The 17132-nt window shown below is 44.8% G+C and overlaps 1 protein-coding gene across 2 annotated transcripts; it reads right to left on the bottom strand.

Moving 5' to 3' along the window:
- Positions 1 to 2117: 2117 nt before the first annotated feature.
- NPY4R2 (neuropeptide Y receptor Y4-2) lies at positions 2118 to 16705 on the bottom strand. Of its 2 annotated transcripts, XM_090058278.1 has the most exons (3): positions 16571 to 16705; positions 13636 to 13693; positions 2118 to 8257 (listed from the first exon to the last, which is right to left on the bottom strand). In XM_090058278.1, the coding sequence occupies exon 3, from the start codon at positions 8143 to 8145 to the stop codon at positions 7012 to 7014; it is 1134 nt and encodes a 377-aa protein (XP_089914404.1). In that variant the 5' UTR covers positions 8146 to 8257; positions 13636 to 13693; positions 16571 to 16705; the 3' UTR covers positions 2118 to 7011. The 2 variants fall into 2 exon arrangements, with proteins under 2 accessions (XP_089914404.1, XP_089914403.1); XM_090058277.1 differs by lacking the exon at positions 13636 to 13693 and having other exon boundaries at positions 16571 to 16703.
- Between the last annotated feature and the right edge of the window lie 427 nt (positions 16706 to 17132).

The raw sequence follows: 17132 nt of genomic DNA, 5'->3' as shown, positions 1-17132 counted from the left end.
CTTGCAGCCTGAAAAAGTATGTTGAGTGGGTAAAACAGCACTGCTTTCAGGCAGAGGTAGAGCATCTAGGCTCTGAGCCAAGGGGAGGCCTATTTAAGAAACCTTGATAGGGCTTAGCTGTTGGGTAGTCACTAGCTCTTCAGGGCTTGACAAATGTTGGGCATGTCTAGAAATTGATATTTAGGTGCCTTATAGATCAGTGGGTTTCAGCTGATTTTAACAAGTGTACCCCTTTTGTCTCAAAGTTTCAGCTCATGTACCACTTTTTTTTTTTCTTCTTTTTAAGAGAGGGTCTGATTGAGGCCCTGTGATGAGGGATGGAGAGGGAGAGGGGCAGGGGCGGGGCAGGGGCAGGGGCAGGCGTTGCTCAGCCAGGGCGGGGAAGGTGTGGGACACAGCCATGACCAGCTTGTCCAGGGAGTGCAGGGAAGGAGAGTGGTTTCTGCCACTGCACACACCTGGGAGGGGCATGTGTCCCCAGTTTTGCATGTGGCAGGGCAGGTAAGCAGGCTGCTGATGCAAGCTGGGGTGCTGGGCTTTTCCTGGCTGGGCCTTGGCCAGGCTGCTCTTGGGGAAGGCAGCAGCAGTGCTGGGAGTGGGGCTGGGGGAGCTATGGCAAATTCTGGAATGGGTGCAGCCCCCCACACCCCATAACCCCACTCCTGTAGGCCCCCATGGTGAGGGAGAGAGTGGGGCTGGGGCTGGGGCAAGCGCTGCCCAGCTGGGGCAGAGTGCAGGACACAGCTGTGAGCAGCTTGTCTGGGAGCCCCAGGGTGTGGTGGCTCCCACTGCTGCATACACCCGGGAGGGCATGGAAGTGGTGCATACCCCAGGATCTGCATGCGGGGCAAGGGCAGGCTGGAGTGAGGGCTGCAGCCAGGGCTGTTGCCAGCGAGGGCTTGGCCAGATTGTGCTTGGGGCGGGCAATGGCAGCACTGGGAAGGGGCTATGGTAGGGGCTGCAGCTACCCCAGAATTTTCCATAGCCACTGCCCAACCTCTCCTCCCAGCGCAGCCAGGCCCAGCCACCCCTGCTGGGAAGAGCCCAGCACTACCCCAGCCCTAGCCTGCAGCCTGCCACACCCTGCATGCAGATCTGTGGCCATATGCCCTCCTGGGGTGCGTTTAGCAGCAGGAGCCGCCACCCCTCTGCACCTCCCGGAGAAGCTGCTTGCATTTCTGTTCCATGCTGCAGTCTAGCTGGGGAGCACCTGCCCCTGCTCCAGCCTCAGCCCAAGACTCCCTCCCTCCCTCAGCATGGGGGCTATGGGGAGAGACTATGGGGGAGGGCCTGCAGCCACTCCAGAATTCACCATAGTCCCCCTAACCCCTCTCCCAGTGCTGCCACTGCCCATCCTGAGCACAGCCTGGTACAACCCCCCACTGGGAAGAGTCCAGCACAGCTCTGGCCCCAGCCTGCTATGCCCTGCATACAGATCCAGGGGCACACCCCACCCCACCCCATGCTCCTTCAGGGTGCATGTAGTGGTGGGAGCCACCCCCCTCCTCCCTGCAGCTCACTCCTGCACCTCGCCCCAGCTGGGCAGCCTCTGGCCCAGTCCCACCCCCTACCCCCACAACAAACTTACCAGCTGGACCCAGCTGCTCTCCACACAGCCGGGCTGTGCTTCTGGTCATCAGTATGTTGCGCTGCAGCTGCGCGCACACACACACAGAGTTCTGTGTATCTCCTACAACCCTTTTAAGTACCTGTAGGGGTATGGGTACCCCCAGTTGACAACCACTGCCTTAGATATTTTACTGGTGGAAACTTTGGCAGTAGGACTTTTGGGGACCTCCACAGTTAGGCAGAAACATGAATGCTGAGGATCTAAATTCCAGATTTGGGTGCCTTCAGTGGCAATTAAGGAAGACATAGATATTTACCTCCATTAGTCCAAGGCAGCAGCTGAATAGGACTTCTGCAGTTGGTCTAGCTATTGGAGGACAGAACCCTATGATGTTGGCCCAAGTTATGGTAATCTTTGGATTGACTGGATTTTACATCCTCTTGCACTCACATTTATACAAAGCTGCAGAAAGTGAAGATGAAATGGCATTATTCCCAGCAGACAATTCCACTCATTAAGAACAAAATTGGAACTCAGAGTACAACGATATTAAATGTAAGTACATGTGTCAAAGCATCAGTTACAACCATGTAAGTTTCTGGCAAACAGACTTAACTGAGAAGCAGTGGCAAACACAAACCATATGTACATTGCATTCAGCTTGGAAGCAAAAAATTCCACAGCTAACTGTGCTGTTCCCTTTAAAAGACAGTGATTAGAAATTAATATATTTACACAGGGCTACAGTTCTTATCATTTTCTATGTTGATGTATAACATAATTGTTTATCACAGCTTGACATGCATTTCAGTTAATTAAATATTGGAATTCTAATGAGTGCAAGAAACAAACAGAATTACTCAAGGCTAATTGAGTGAAATTGCCCCATAGGTATTAGGGCACTACAAAATCCATGTATTACACAAATCGCAATTAAGCTCTCAATTCAAAGACAGTTTAGGCAGAGTTTAAAGAAAGTGAAAAGAATATGTTGTCATACTCAGCACCAGTTGTTTTCCTAGTTCTGGTTTATTTGCTGTTTCAGAAGTTGATCTTGAACTGTCCACCAGAGCACCACAAGGGATGAGGAGGTCAAATGGTCACAAACTCCTCCAAGACCATTTCAGGCTGGACATAAAGAAGAACTCCTTTACTGTCCAAGCCCCCAAGGTCTGGAAAAAACTGCCGCCAGAGGTTGTGCAAGCACCTACTCTGGACTCCTTTAGAAGACATTTGGACACTCATCTTGCTGGGATCCTTTGATCCCAGTTGACTTCCTGCCCCTGGGGGTTGGACTCAATGATCTTCCAAGGTTCCTTCCAGCCCTAATGTCTATGAAATCTATGCCACTGTGACTATGATAAAAGAAGAGCCTCCTCTCTTTCTATTTGACTCAATTTCTGGACTTGAGTATGTATCTGTGAAAAAATAATCAAGAGAAATAATTTCTTATAAAAAAGTAAAGTGCCCAGCTTATCTGAGAGAAGCATAAATATACCAAATTTACTCAAATACATGATAATGTTTTTTCTCCCAATCAGCATAGGGAAAAGGCCCCTCATCTTATAATCACATTCAAGGAAATCTCACATTGTGGCCGCAGCTACACAAAAAAGCTGTCAGTCATTAAACTGCTACCAAAAGCAGCAAGTGCTCAGTAATTGGTACCAACTATAAAGCTGATTAAATGCAGCATGACAATAAAATGCATGGCCCACATTGGGCAAGCAAGCTGATGGGAACCTACCACAAAAGTGGGTTCATTCAGCACATATGAATATAAATTATATGGTAGTGCCCATTGACATTTTTCAACTCAAGGTGAGCCACAACATTGCATACAGTCCATCCAGAATCCCTCTGTCAGTCCTTCTTAGCCTGGCACATATAATTAGTGTGGCCCACCCTCTATGAGGTGAAGTCAGACCAGGTCTCCTTGCACCTCATCTGCATGTATATTTTTAGAGCATTCCTGGACTCGTCCCAAGAACACCAGGTTCCAGTCATGACCAGGGGCTAATTAGCACATAGATCCGTTGTGAGGGGTATTTGGAATATACACATATAGTGAGCAGTATTGAGCTATGGTGTCACCATGGTGGGGGGTGGGGGAAAGGGACACACAAATCATATTTGCCAGGCTGAGAGAGGGCATGACAGAGGGAATCTGGGTGACCTATATGCAAGTCATAGTTCACCATGGCTTGCAATGCTGTTGACTCTGGTGGGGCCCAGCCCAGTGAACTACGTGGTAAATCACAAGTCTTTTGGTTTTGGACAAATAATATGCATAGTTTATACTAGATATAAGTAGGGACTAAAGTGTTCCTCAAAAATATTTATGAAACACCTGTGCTAAAACTTGCAGTAGTTAAAAAAAAAGATAGCATGCATCAATTCTGGATGAACTAAGTCTATGGGTACCATATGCAAATTGCTACAGTCATGTTTAATTTCAAAATTATTATCAAATTTGCTCCTCACTTCCACATGTTCAGGGAGAGCAGGGTCTAACAGCAAGGTGAGAGGGAAGGGGCTGCCAGGGGAAAAAGTCGGGGGGAAGCAAAAAACAAAGGATTACCTGATCCTCCAGATTTATTTTCCCTGCTGTAGCAAAGGGAAATGGAATGGAAGGGGGCAAAGTCAAGGCAAACCTCCAATAATTAGATCTTATACCTGGAAAATTACAACAAATTACAAATGTTCCATATATAGAATCTAATTATTGAGGGGTTGCCTTATAAGCAGGGGCATCTTCTATTTGAGTAAATATGGTATGTCTTTCTCTAAATGCCAGATAAATAGTTAAAAATACAAAAAACCCATTAAATATGGATTATATTACTAAGATATACAGAATTTGGAATAGACAGCCAAACACAAAAAATTGAGGTACAGTCCTGTAAGGTGATGGGCAGCTTTAGTTCGCAATAAAGTTAATGCACCAGATCCTTGACAGATGTCAGCTGGTTCCATTGAATGTAGTAAGCCTCCTCTAACTTACAACAGCTGAGTACTTAGATGACTGGTTGTTGATGCCTTTTGCTATCTTGTTGCACAAAAAGGCTTAATTCCTGTTTTCAGATAAGTTCTGTCCAATATGCTGTGGTCTGAGAATTAATATGAATAAAGCAAATGCTGCTCTGAACTACACACGCACCCATGTATCTTGGTAAGTTGTTACCAAGCAGTATGATTTCTGTGGCTCTGATCACCATGATGTCTATGCACTGAGTAACTTCCACCAAGTACACATCCATCGAGATGTTACAGGGTGTCAAAGCAGGACAAAAGGTGACCCCCAGTTACGTCTCTAAAATTGACTGATATCTTTTTAGTGAAGGTGCTGGTCTCTTCTTCTACTTGATATTTCTCTCAGCAATGCTTAAATATTTGCTTCCTCATATCTTGGTTTCCCAGGATAGCTGAAGAGAAATAGCTTGATGAAGAGATGAACTCAGGCCTCAGAAGCCCAAGATACTGTTCTTTGTAAAAGGATGATGGTTACATCTCTTACTGTATGCAAGTTTCCTAGGAAATATGCTAAGGCACACCACTGAGGATGTAGATATGTGCCATTCTTACTATGTAGTAAACTAACTTTACTATGTAGAAAAATTAGAGCAGGCACAGGATGCACACTTCTACTACATGATAAATCATCAGGATAAAGCTGACATATGAACAATTTTAATGTGTAATAATTTTATCATATAGGAAAGTTACTGCATCAACTCTGTGGTGTGTCCATTCCCCTAATCAGTTTAGCTTTGGGGATCAAAGGCTTAGTGCAATCTGCCTCCTCTTCTACCTGGTGGCCAGACTGTAATAACACCTACCGTGACAGCTGGTTTGGGTGGGCTGATTGTATGTCCTGTCCATTCCTTCCTATGGAGTAAATTTACTATAAAGTAAAATCCAAAATAAATTACTCAATAATCATGTCATATGCCCACTTCATTTACATGTAGCTTGGATTTAAGATGTGTGTCAATCTACTTTTGTTCCCTTTTGTGCATTTTCATTGCTTCTCCATAGGATGGTCACTGTGTCAGCACTGCCCCTGTCACTGATTCCATCCAGGTGTGCTCTCTGCCCAGCGCCCTAGGAGACAATATGCTTTATTTTAATGGGTAGGTCAGAATCTTGGCATATGGTTTTCACTCCTGTTGGAGTGTCGTTGTTCATTACAACCAGTATTTCTGTCTGAGTAGCAGGAACATTTGGTCCTTCAGCAAGGGAGAGCTTGGAAATTGAGTGATGCACCAAGCACAGACAAGTTGTTTCACAGTCTAAGTGCACCCTTGCTGTCACGACTGAGAACTGTCAAAGGCTCCAATGAGCCAGCCACCTCCCAGTACCAAAGTCTGTGACTGTACATGCAGTAGCATGAAGCTTTATATTCTACAGCTTTAAAAAACAGAAAAGTCAATTAAATGGGTTTCCATATACATCTGTAATTGCTTTGCATCTTCATAATAGTGAAGTGTTCTGTGCAGTCTGAATGTGGTATAACATAAGCAATAGACTTCCAGCTGCTCTTTCATGACTAGAAAGGGCTAGATCTGGTTACATCTTCTCAAGAAGCAATACTGTTGGTTCGCACAAACAGTTTAGTGCTCTGTTCTTGTTGTACTTTTCTGACTAGCGTATGTGTAACAGTACCATGAAGAGCCTGGCCTAAAGAAGAGATAAGCTCTGGTAAGACAGGTTTCCTTCCAACTCAAGTGGTGCTGGAAAGGCAGGTCCATTGTTCTTCCATGCAAGGTTTTTCACTTTGTTTAAATACCATGCCCAAACTCTATGTAAAGCAGAAAGCAATGTGCTATTGGTGCTGAGCTGGTGGATATGAGTGGTATCTGAGCAACTCTGACTCTCACCCACTGAAAGATAAGTGTTCTCTATTAGTAGGTGGGTATCAACAATGTTGAGACTTAGGAAAAGTGTGTGTGCATGCATGCGTGTGTGTACACACCCTGCTTGTAGCAGTCAGTCTTCAGTGGATAAAATTCCTGTTAATACTGACAAGTAAAGGAAAATTTTCACTAATGATATTGTTTGAAATCTGTAGTTAGGAGCCCTGGGTTTTCTCATCAGTGATATGGATGTGCAGCTGATGTCTATCTGTGGGCAACCAAAGACATTTAGAAACAAAGCAACATGAATGCTTGAGGCCTATCCATGTGCAGTCTGTGTGCAGTGCTGCACTACTTCTTTCTTAGACATGCACACACTCTCACATTTCCTGTGATCATGCAGCCTTAAGATATGTTTATTATGTCAAGGAAAAATTCTTCCAAAAATTGACAGCAACTAGCCACAGTACACATCCTGGAATCAAGCTATGGTATCTTCTGCTGCTCTTAGTCTCTCTGTGGAATAAATTAAGCCGGCTGGTCTCCAGACTCTTGAAAAGACACTTCAGAAGACGTCTTTCATTTCTAGATGGAATTATGTCTGGAGCTTAGCATCATGGAGCCCTTGGAGACCTCTGATTGCATGGTTGATAAAGGTAAATGCTCATATTCTTCCACTGATATTGTCAGTGAATTACGCTGACAGTTCAGAATCAGTGACTTCATTTCTTTTTTGAAATTACTGTTTAGGAAGCCATAGATAACTGGGTTGACACAGGTGGAAGCCATGGCTACCAGGTGGCACAATGAAAAGATTAGGTTATGGTGGCAAGGAGGAATGGCTTTATAATTCCAGTCCTCAATGGTATTGAAAATGTGCAGAGGTAACCAGCAAATAGCAAAGGCAGCAACCATGGATGCTAACAAAAAATTTATTCTCTTCAGTTGAACAGTCCTGTTACTATATTCACTCTTCTCAAACATTTCCTTTCTTTTCTGCAAGTGTATGTAGATACGCACATAGCAAAGCATGATAAAAAAGAGGGGGATGAAGTACTGGAACAGCAGTAAGGTGGTGGTGTAGGTCAGTCTTTGTTGCTCAGAAGGCCATGAGTCCATGCATATGGCCTTGTCAGTGGAATAGTTCATGAAATAAGAGAGCTGCGTGTACAAGTCATTTGTCAAAATGGAGGTGGTCAGGAAAGGTAGGGACACCAAGCAGGCTAATGTCCATGTAACTACAATCCCCAGATAGGCTTGGGTGACACTTGGCCTCCAGCCAGTTGGGTTTATGATAAGCTGGTGTCTTTCCAGAGCAATGAGAACCAGGGAGAGAATTGACACAGTCACAGATGCACACTGGGTGAAGGAGGTCATTTTGCACATGACCTCACCAAATATCCAGTAATCCATTATGGTGTAAACAATGGTGAAAGGGAGACAGACAATGACCATGAACAAGTCAGAGACTACCAAGTTAGAAATGAGGATGTTGGTCACATTGGCCTTCTCTTTCTGTTTGGCTATGACACCAATCAGACACATATTCCCTACAATGCCTAGGATGGTCTCCAGGCTGTATGAGGTGACCAGAAAGACAGTGAGGTCAGTGCTGTTTCTGCAGTGATCTGGAATATGTGTAGGGACGCTTCGATCTGAACTCCAGTTCTTACTGAACAGTAATGGAAGAACCACATTAAGAGCGTTGGTCTTGTTCATCCTGGAATCAAACAGAGTGCTCAGGAAGATGCTAGATAACCAGATGGGATCTCAGTCTTCTAGGAGCTATAACAGGTTCATCTGCTGATTTACCTGAGGAATCTGGAAATACCTGCAGAGGAAAGAGAGAGTTTGTTTAATTCTACTGCAAGGGAGGTAAGGAGGTGAAATTTGTCTTCTTCTGTGCCCATGTTTCCAACTTCCTTTGCTTCATTGTTTTAGACCACAAAGAGGAGTAATTCGCTGGGTACTGCTGGTTCTGTTTCTAGACAGTACTATTTTACCATGTACATCAGGGAAATAAGCAGATCCAATTCCACTGATGTTACTATTGTTGTCACTACTTATGCCAGTGGTGACTTTGTTTCATGGATTTAATAATCTTGTAGCTAACTCCAAGTAATTCTGTGAACATCAGCAGCATGACAGAGCTGCAATTCAAGGAGGTTGGGGTTAAATTATGGTTTAGGATGAAAAACAACTGAAACTCATTGGATCCAGAAAGTTTTGAGCCAAAGACAGGCTAAATTAATTGGAATTGGCCAGATTTCATTTTTAGCTAGACTAATGTCAAAATGAAAGCCAAGATGCACAAACTACATAAAGTTGAAACAAACCACACTGCACAAGTAATCTGTGAACTGAACACACAATCAGATGCTAAACCCACTGCTATCTGATCTGGACAGGGGCACCTTGAAAATATTTATACTAAGCTCCTCATCCTGTGTATAAATGGACACAGGTCCACTGAAGTGAATGGAAATATGAAGATTTATCCCACCTGGGGAAATGGTCCTTAATTATTGGAGGGTTCAATATAATCATTTTATTTTTTAAAAATGTGAATGTTAAAATAGCTACCTCACAAACTCAGAATGAAATTATTGAAATTTTTCATGTAAAGTGGTAAAAAGATTTTTGGTCAGTTTGGGAGGGACTATGAGCAAAGCCAAAAGAAAAATGGGAAGGAATTCATAAATGAGTGGGATGCCAAAGAAACTTTTATTAATAATTCATGCAAAACTTTAAATAAAATTAAGACTAAACTAAAAAGACCTGGTTTTCAGAGTTGCTGCTGAGCATACACAGCTGCCCCTGTCTCCAGCAAGACTCTTGAGTTATAGTCTGGTTTTCAGAGAGGCCTACATGATTTCTCCAAAGGTGAAATTAATATTAGCACATTTGGAGCTGGCATCAAATTAGTTAATTTGGAGGGATAATATGCAATAGGTTTTATTTTTCTTTCCCAAAGTTATTTAGAGTAGTAAACAGACCAGAACTCAGAAGGGCATACTTTTTATTTAGGTATGTAGGAAATTAGGACTTTTGTCAGAGGTAACAAGACCTGTATATTTATTTTCCTATATTCAGATTTCTGCTGGAAATGTCCATTTTCCCCTCAGATTTTTCAATTTTCTGTAGGAAAATCAAAACAAAATATCTTGTTTCTGGTCAGGGTGACCCAAAAGGAGACCTTCAAGTTTTGTCAAAACAAGCTGATGCATTTAATTTCAGGCCCATTTAACATTCACCTGTTTCTGCTTAAGCTGTTGCGCACCTCACAGAAGTTGCGTTTCAGGTGCTCTATGCCCTGAGTGCTGTCTGTGGAACGGGCTCCGTGACTGGACAACACCTTCTGAGAAGTGCTACAGTCCTCCCTGGGATGGTGGGCACCATAGCACTTTGTAGGAAATGTACTCGATCAACGCAGTGGCCTAAGGCACAGACTTTTCATTTCATCTGGTTAAAACCTGGCCTGGGCTATAACTGCATGTCTTTTGGGGGACCTTACCCCATCACCTTCTGACCAGTATATATTTGTTTGCATCATGAAGTCACTACATCATTTGGCAGCAGGAAGAGTCTCTAACCAAGAGACTTGTATTAACAAGGTGCATCTACATGTGCACTTAATATGAAGCAATAAACTCCAGCAATTTATTGCTCCCAGACACCGCATTTCCATGTACGCCTGGGACCACAGCACATTGAGCCAGGTTGGAGCAGCCCCAGCTAGCAGGCACCCTGGAGGGTCAGCCTGCCAGCCTGGGGCTGCTCCAACCCAGATCAACATAGGATAAGATAGTCAGTGGGTGCGCCTACTCGTTCATTAAGGGACAGTAGTTACTGTGCATTTAGTTTAATACTTGCTTAATGAAGTACTAACGAACGTGCAGTAGCTACAGTTACTGTGCAGTAGCACTGGTGCACCATTTTGTGGTGCTTACTGCATAGTAACCTAATAACACTGCGCAGTAGTATATTAACAGGTTTTTTTACCGGCACACTACTGCGCAGTGTTATTAGGCTACTGCACAGTAAGCATCTCATGTAGATGCGCCCAATGAGTATGAATCCTGTAGGCATGATGGTGGCAAAGATACTAGTTGTCACCATAAGAATGGAGTTATCTTGTTACAATGATGAGTTACCAGGGACCAGAGCAGCAATTTTTCATGACTGTTTGCCAACAGGGCCATTACATGTGCAAATAACACTGGGGATTTGAAGCAAAGAGTGGAGAAGTGAGCAGCTTGCAAGGAGGCCCTGCTGTTCCCAGGCTGCAATGCTAGACTTTGGGCAGGACTGGTAGGCTGAGCTGCAAGCCTGCACCTGCATGAAGGCTTTGCATTTGTAGTCAATGCTCCTAGGTACTATGCTCCAGATGACCAATTAATGAGGGCCTGTTTTAGTGAAGCCTGTCCAGATTTGCTGCTGCTATGTGCTAATTAAATATCTTCCAAAAGGCAAATGGACAGATCCTGTTCCACCTATTAGTCACCCACTGTTTTACTGAGGACATCTTAACTGCACTTAAAATGCTTGTCTGAGTGTTCAAGCAGTAAACCACATGTTAAGTGCCATTGTAGCATAGCAAAGTTAGGACTTTCCAGCAAGGAGTATCTTCAGATAGTATTACCTAACTTGGGGTGAGCTAACGTCAAACTGTTCCAGGAAGGTAATACAATCATGAGACTTTGCCCTGTGAGAGCTGGGACTGACAACCCAAGCGGGTTCAAAACTCTAGTGCAGTGGGAGGGGAGGGGAGAGGAGGGGCTGAACCCAGCAGACAGCTATTTGTCAGACCCAGCTTCCTCACCACAGCAGAGCAGGCTCCAGTGCTCTGAAGGCTGGGACTGAGACAGTTGCCTAATCCCCACCAGAGTCCAAACCTTTCAGCCTCACCAAGGAGCCTTGGTGAAAGACAGTCATGCTGAAGCCAAAGGCAGGAAGTGACACATTAAAAAATCATCTAATCCAACACCCTGCTCCAAGCAGGATCATTATCTAAACCAGGGCTGTCAAACTGGTGACCTGCAGGCCTCATGTGGCCCAGAAGGCTCCCACCAAGCCCTTGGGAGCCCAGGTACTCCAGGAGTGGGTACCAGGCTATCTGTTCAGATCCGGCCCAAATCAGGGACAGTGTTTCGATTCGTTGATTCGGATCACTGTCTCTGATTCAATTCAGCCATATCCGAATCTGAAGATTCGATGCTGATTCAGAGAATCAGCAATTTGGACGTAGACACAGCTTTAAATGTTTTTTCCATGTACCTCAAGGTACCAGTGCAGCTTGTGAATGCTGAGATGGTGGAGCAGATGAACAGGAGTATGGGTGGGGGGGCCTCCATGTGCTTGGCGGACCCCCCTCCTCCCCTGCATCCCTCTGGCTCAGCACTTGGACACGTGGGGAACCTGGGTGCCCCCACCCAGACCCAGGAGGCACCAGTTGCTGAGCCGGGGGCAGGCACGGGAGGGGCATAGGGTGGGGGGCCTGTGCGCTCCACGGTGGACCCAGAAGTGGACCAGAAGTGCTTCTGGTCTACTTCCAGGTCTGCTGCCAAGAGTACTGAGGACCACCCGCCCACCCTGTGCTTCTGTGGGACACTCCAAGCGCCCCAGCATTTACGAACCACCTGGTACCTAGAGCTATGTAGAAAAAACAATTAAAGCTGTGACTGTCCGAATCGCTGACTCTTTCCAAATCTCTCTGAATCAATGTGGAGGGTCCCAATTCAATTCAGAGAGATTAAAGGGTACTTTGATTCAATTTGGATTCGGAGACTTGGCCACTGAATCAGGCTGAATCTCTGCTGAATTGAATCGACCGAAGCGTCACACAGCCCTATCACCCATGCAGCATGTGGCCCCTCATTGCTCTCAAACTGGACAGAGACTCCACAGACTCTCTAGGTAATCTGTTTCAGTGCAGGCTGTGACATGATTGACAGGTTGCAACGGTGGGCGGATGAGAATAGGATGGGGTTTAACACTGATAAGTGCAAGGTGTTGCACATGGGGAGGAAGAACCGGCACCACACTTACAGGTTGGGGAACTCCCCTCTTGCCAGTACGGAGACGGAAAAGGATCTTGGAGTCGTCATTGACTCCACGATGAACATGGGCCGGCAGTGTGGGGAGGCTGTCAAGAAGGCCAACCGTACCCTGTCATGCATCCACAGATGCATCTCGAGCAGGTCCAGGGAGGTGATCCTCCCCCTCTATGCGGCACTGGTCAGGCCGCAGCTGGAGTACTGCGTCCAGTTCTGGGCGCCACACTTCAAGAGGGACGTGGACGATATGGAAAGAGTTCAGAGGAGGGCCACTCGTATGATCAAGGGTCAGCAGGGCAGGCCTTATGAGGAGAGGCTACGGGACCTGAACCTGTTTAGCCTCCAAAAGAGAAGGTTAAGGGGGGACCTTGTGGCCTGCTACAAACTGGTCAGGGGGGATCAGCAGGTATTGGGGGAGTCCCTGTTCCCCCGTGTGCTGCCAGGAGTGACCAGGAATAACGGTCACAAGCTGGCGGAGGGTAAGTTCAGATTAGATATTAGGAGGCGCTACTTCACAGTCAGGGCGGCTAGGGCCTGGAACCAGCTTCCAGGGGAAGTGGTGCAGGCTCCTAGCCTGGGGATTTTTAAAAGGAAGTTAGATGAGCACCTTGCCGGGGTCATCTGACCCCGGTGCTCTTTCCTGCCAAGGCAGGGGGTCGGACTAGATGATCTACCTAGGTCCCTTCCGACTCTAGCTACTATGAAACTATGAAACTATGATATCCTTTTCAGTTATATTAAGGCAGTGGTTCTCAACCTTTGGCACCTTATGTACCCCCTGCCGATAAACACAGCAAAGGCAAAACCAGAAGTCCCACCGTGGCTCTGCCAGTTTTGCTGCTGCAAGCCAAGTCCCACTTTTTTCACTGTGGCCCAGGGCAAAGCAGCCTGCGCAGGGCCTCCCTCCCTATGCCCTGGCACACTGACGCTGGGGAGTGAAAGCCCTGGCGTGCTGGACACAGTGGGGGTGGGGGGCAGGGGCTGGAACTTCCACCCCAAGTAGGCAAAACCAAAAAGCAGCACCCACGTACCCTCTGCCCGTGTCTCGCATAACCCCAGGGGTACATGTACCTTGGGTTGAGAAACACTGCATCAAGGGCCTGGGGGACAGCAGAGTAAGATTTGCACTTCAGTTGCATGCATCAGCTGTTACCTGTTACATCTGCATGCTTCTGTAGGATACAAAGGAGCCAGACAGCTGTAACTTTAACCTGGAATGGAATATCATAATGGTTTTGCTACGTGTGTATTGCTTTGGGAGCATGAAGACATTTATATTGTGACAGCTTATATCAGTATCATTGAATATTAACGTATTTGGCACATCTTCCTACTGCCTATCCTCAGTCTCCTCTAGACTATGCAATCCACATTCTTGCAGCTTTCCTCCTATGGTATATTTCTGGGAGCTCTCAAAAGGCTGTCTAGACATTCAGTTTTATAACAGTCCCTCAGAGGGGGAAAGGAATTAATTATTACCCTTATCTACAGAGGAGGGAACTGAGATACAGAAAGGTGACATACATCCTTGCCCTGTATCCCAAGGGAATCCATATGATGTTATAAAGGTTCATAAACAACGTCCATCAACCTGGCCTCTGAGGCAAAGCCAGGACTGGAACTTCTGGGCTCACAATTCTGTGCAATCCTTTTACCACTGACTAGAACTGGAAAAGCTGGTCTAGGAAAGTAAGGGATAATAAGGTCACCTTCCCTTTGCATCCCACCTTTTCCCCCCGGAGCTCCAAAGACTCTTCCTACCACCTATTCACAAGGATCACTGAATGTGTCATAGGTAGGGCTGGATGATTCCTTATCAGCATGCAATTTATACACTGAAGGACGCAGCATCTGTTGACCTGAAATTATTTGTGAATGCAACCTGAATAGTTCCAGATTGGCCAAGAAATGGTGAGACTAAATTATCATTCACAGAGCTAACAAGAAGGTGGTGGGACCTCACCCTGCTCCCTCCCAAAGCTGTACAGCATAAAGTTTAAGTCACGTTCCTGGGAGGCTAGAGACATTAGTTCAAACCCCTGCCTTGAATCAGGCAGAGAAGGAATTTGAATGTGGGTCACCTAATAAATTTCTGCCTCTGGTAACTCTGGCCCTTGACTTTTAACAAAAATGCCTGGCAATAAATCAAAACATGCTGTTTCAAGTCAAATGAAACATTTCACCCAACCCCTTAATTTCTTAAAAACTCAAAAAAAAAATCTTAGTTTTGGGATACCCAACACTATTTTTTTGAGGAAGGGAGGGGTATTGTTGTTATATTTTAGTTCAAGCAGTAAACAAACAAAAAAATCATTCTTACAGCAATAATCATGAGCAGAATTGTAAATAGCAAAATGTTCATTCCCTTCTTTGTACCTCCCTGACTGGACAACAACAATAATACCCATAACAATTACAGTTATTACTTGTATGTCTTATGGTAGTGACTTTGAGTCAACTAAAGAAGTAGCCTGTCATGCTAGGAACTGTGCAAATTCAGAGCCTTTGCTGAAGAGTTTACAGTCTAAATACACAAAATAAACACATTTCTAGGGAATGGACTATAACATACCAGACAAAACGTTTATGGCTGTTTTGCAACCAATATGACACCCCTGGGACCTAATTCAAAATCACTGAAGTTGACAAGGATGTTTTCATGGACTGTAAATAGACTTTGAATCTGGCTGTTGGAGTGTTTTAACTTTGTATCTGGATTGGTTTTGAATCCTGAAAACTCACCACACTTTTGTATGGAGGGGGGTTAGCCATGTTAGTCTGAAGTCAGGCAGAAGGTGGGTGGGGTGACACTACAGGGTCCATGCAGACATTCGCCATACCCTATCTACAGTCATATGCAGCTTACTTTAATCTGCATGATTGTAAATTGAGAGCAGCTTGTACAGACATTTGTCAGTGCCAGGAACCTGATCTAAGTCAGGGTCGGGAGAGAGGCAGATGGGATGGAGGAGGGCTGGTGGGTCTGTGGGGTGGGGGAGAGGGGATGATTGGCAGGATTAAAGAAGGCAGGCAGGTCTGCAGATGATGGGTGTTGGTGTGTCCATGGGAGGAGTTGTCCATCCAGGAGTCAGGGGTTTGGGGATGCTAAAAATAGCCCAGTCTGGGATGGGAAAGGGTGCTGGAAGACCACAGCCTTGGGGCTGGGGTGAGTGGCTAGACTTTCCCGGCCCAGGAGCTGCATTCTAAATATGTGCTGTCATTTGGTAGATTGGGCTAACGCATTCCCAGTCCAACTTTCTTCACATCTTCAGGTGAACTAATTTAGACAAGGATGACCATTTTTGTCCCATCTAACCTCCTTGAACATTTGGCACTTAGATCAATCTAACTGTAGTTAGGTCACAGTGTAGCATCTGCAGGTACCTACAGAGACTAGCTGGTTCAAAGAAGCAAAAACTTTCACAATCAACCACCTACTTTGCCAAATGCTGGGAATGAACATTTGCAGGATGCTGAAGAGCTGTGCAATAGTCCTTTTTTCTAGAAATCTAACTTCTTGATACTTCTATTTCAGGCTGCATGTCCCAGCAAGTATCTGTGCTCTACTTTGACCTAAAGTACTGAATAAATTAGACATCATTCTAGTGCACCTCAACAAGCAAAGATACCTTTTGATTGCTAAAAGATGAATCAGTAAAGTATCTTATAAAGCATTATAGATTCTTAAACATTTTCCATCTAGATTCTCATGTTTTAAAATTTATTTTTCTTAAAATGCTTTAATAAAACAGTAACCCACTCTGTCCCCAACTCTTCCTAATCATTTTTCTTATATACCCAAGTTGGACATTGTTTAATGATAATACAATATATCACTTGCCCCTTGATCCAGATATATATTTCAGGGAGATTTCTTTGTCATTGTTTTCTGATAGGTAAGAACTGAGAACTACCCACTTCAAAGAGAGAGATCTGAACAAGAACTGAAATCATGATTACAAAATAAATTGTCAGCATCTCAAGTGGAATTTCAGCAGGTCCATAGATTTTCAAGGGGAGAAGGATTATGCTGCTAAACTAATTTGACCACCTGCAAAGTTGAAACAAAGTATTTAGAAAATTCTTACCTTTTAACATTTACATAGATTGTGAGTCACTGAGATTGCTGAATATCTGCACCTTCATGGACTAAATGAATAGAGTGGCAGCAAGCAGAAGACCTGTGATGGCTTACCAGTTCTAAAGAGAAGCCTTCCTCTCTGTGTTTCGATAGGTGATTGAGATGACAACTCTCTCCCCCTCCCTCCCCCCACCCTTTTTCTCTCTTTCTGTAAAGGGAATTTAACCAATGAATGTTGCTTTCCACTTACAGTCTGACTTAGAAGTTCTGGCTCCCTCTACTGATATAAAAATGTATTAATTCTACAACAAACAGAAGCTTCAGATAAAGGTATTATTAAACTACTTGAAACATGTTATGTTGATGCTATAGGCTTCTGTGATGCAAGTGGTAAGTAGACAAAAAGAACAAAAGGAACAGAAATTAAGGTATAGGACTTTACTCTGCATTCTTTCCAGAGGCAAAATTCCCATTGATTTCAATAGGAGCTTTGCCTGCTGAGTACAATTGGGTCCTTGGTTTATCAGACATTTTTTGATTTCATCATACACTGCTGAATGGCTGTGCTT

The sequence above is a fragment of the Crocodylus siamensis genome, chromosome 7 (genome assembly GCF_052110815.1).
Source record: "Crocodylus siamensis isolate JL-2025a chromosome 7, ASM5211081v1, whole genome shotgun sequence".
Lineage (NCBI taxonomy): Eukaryota > Metazoa > Chordata > Crocodylia > Crocodylidae > Crocodylus > Crocodylus siamensis.
The sequence above is the reverse complement of the archived record's forward strand: the minus strand, read 5'-3'. Positions and strand labels throughout refer to the sequence as shown.

Coding starts and splice junctions, on each gene's coding strand:
- NPY4R2 (XM_090058278.1), bottom strand. CDS start 8,145: ATGAACAAGACCAACGCTCTTAATGTGGTTCTTCCATTACTGTTCAGT.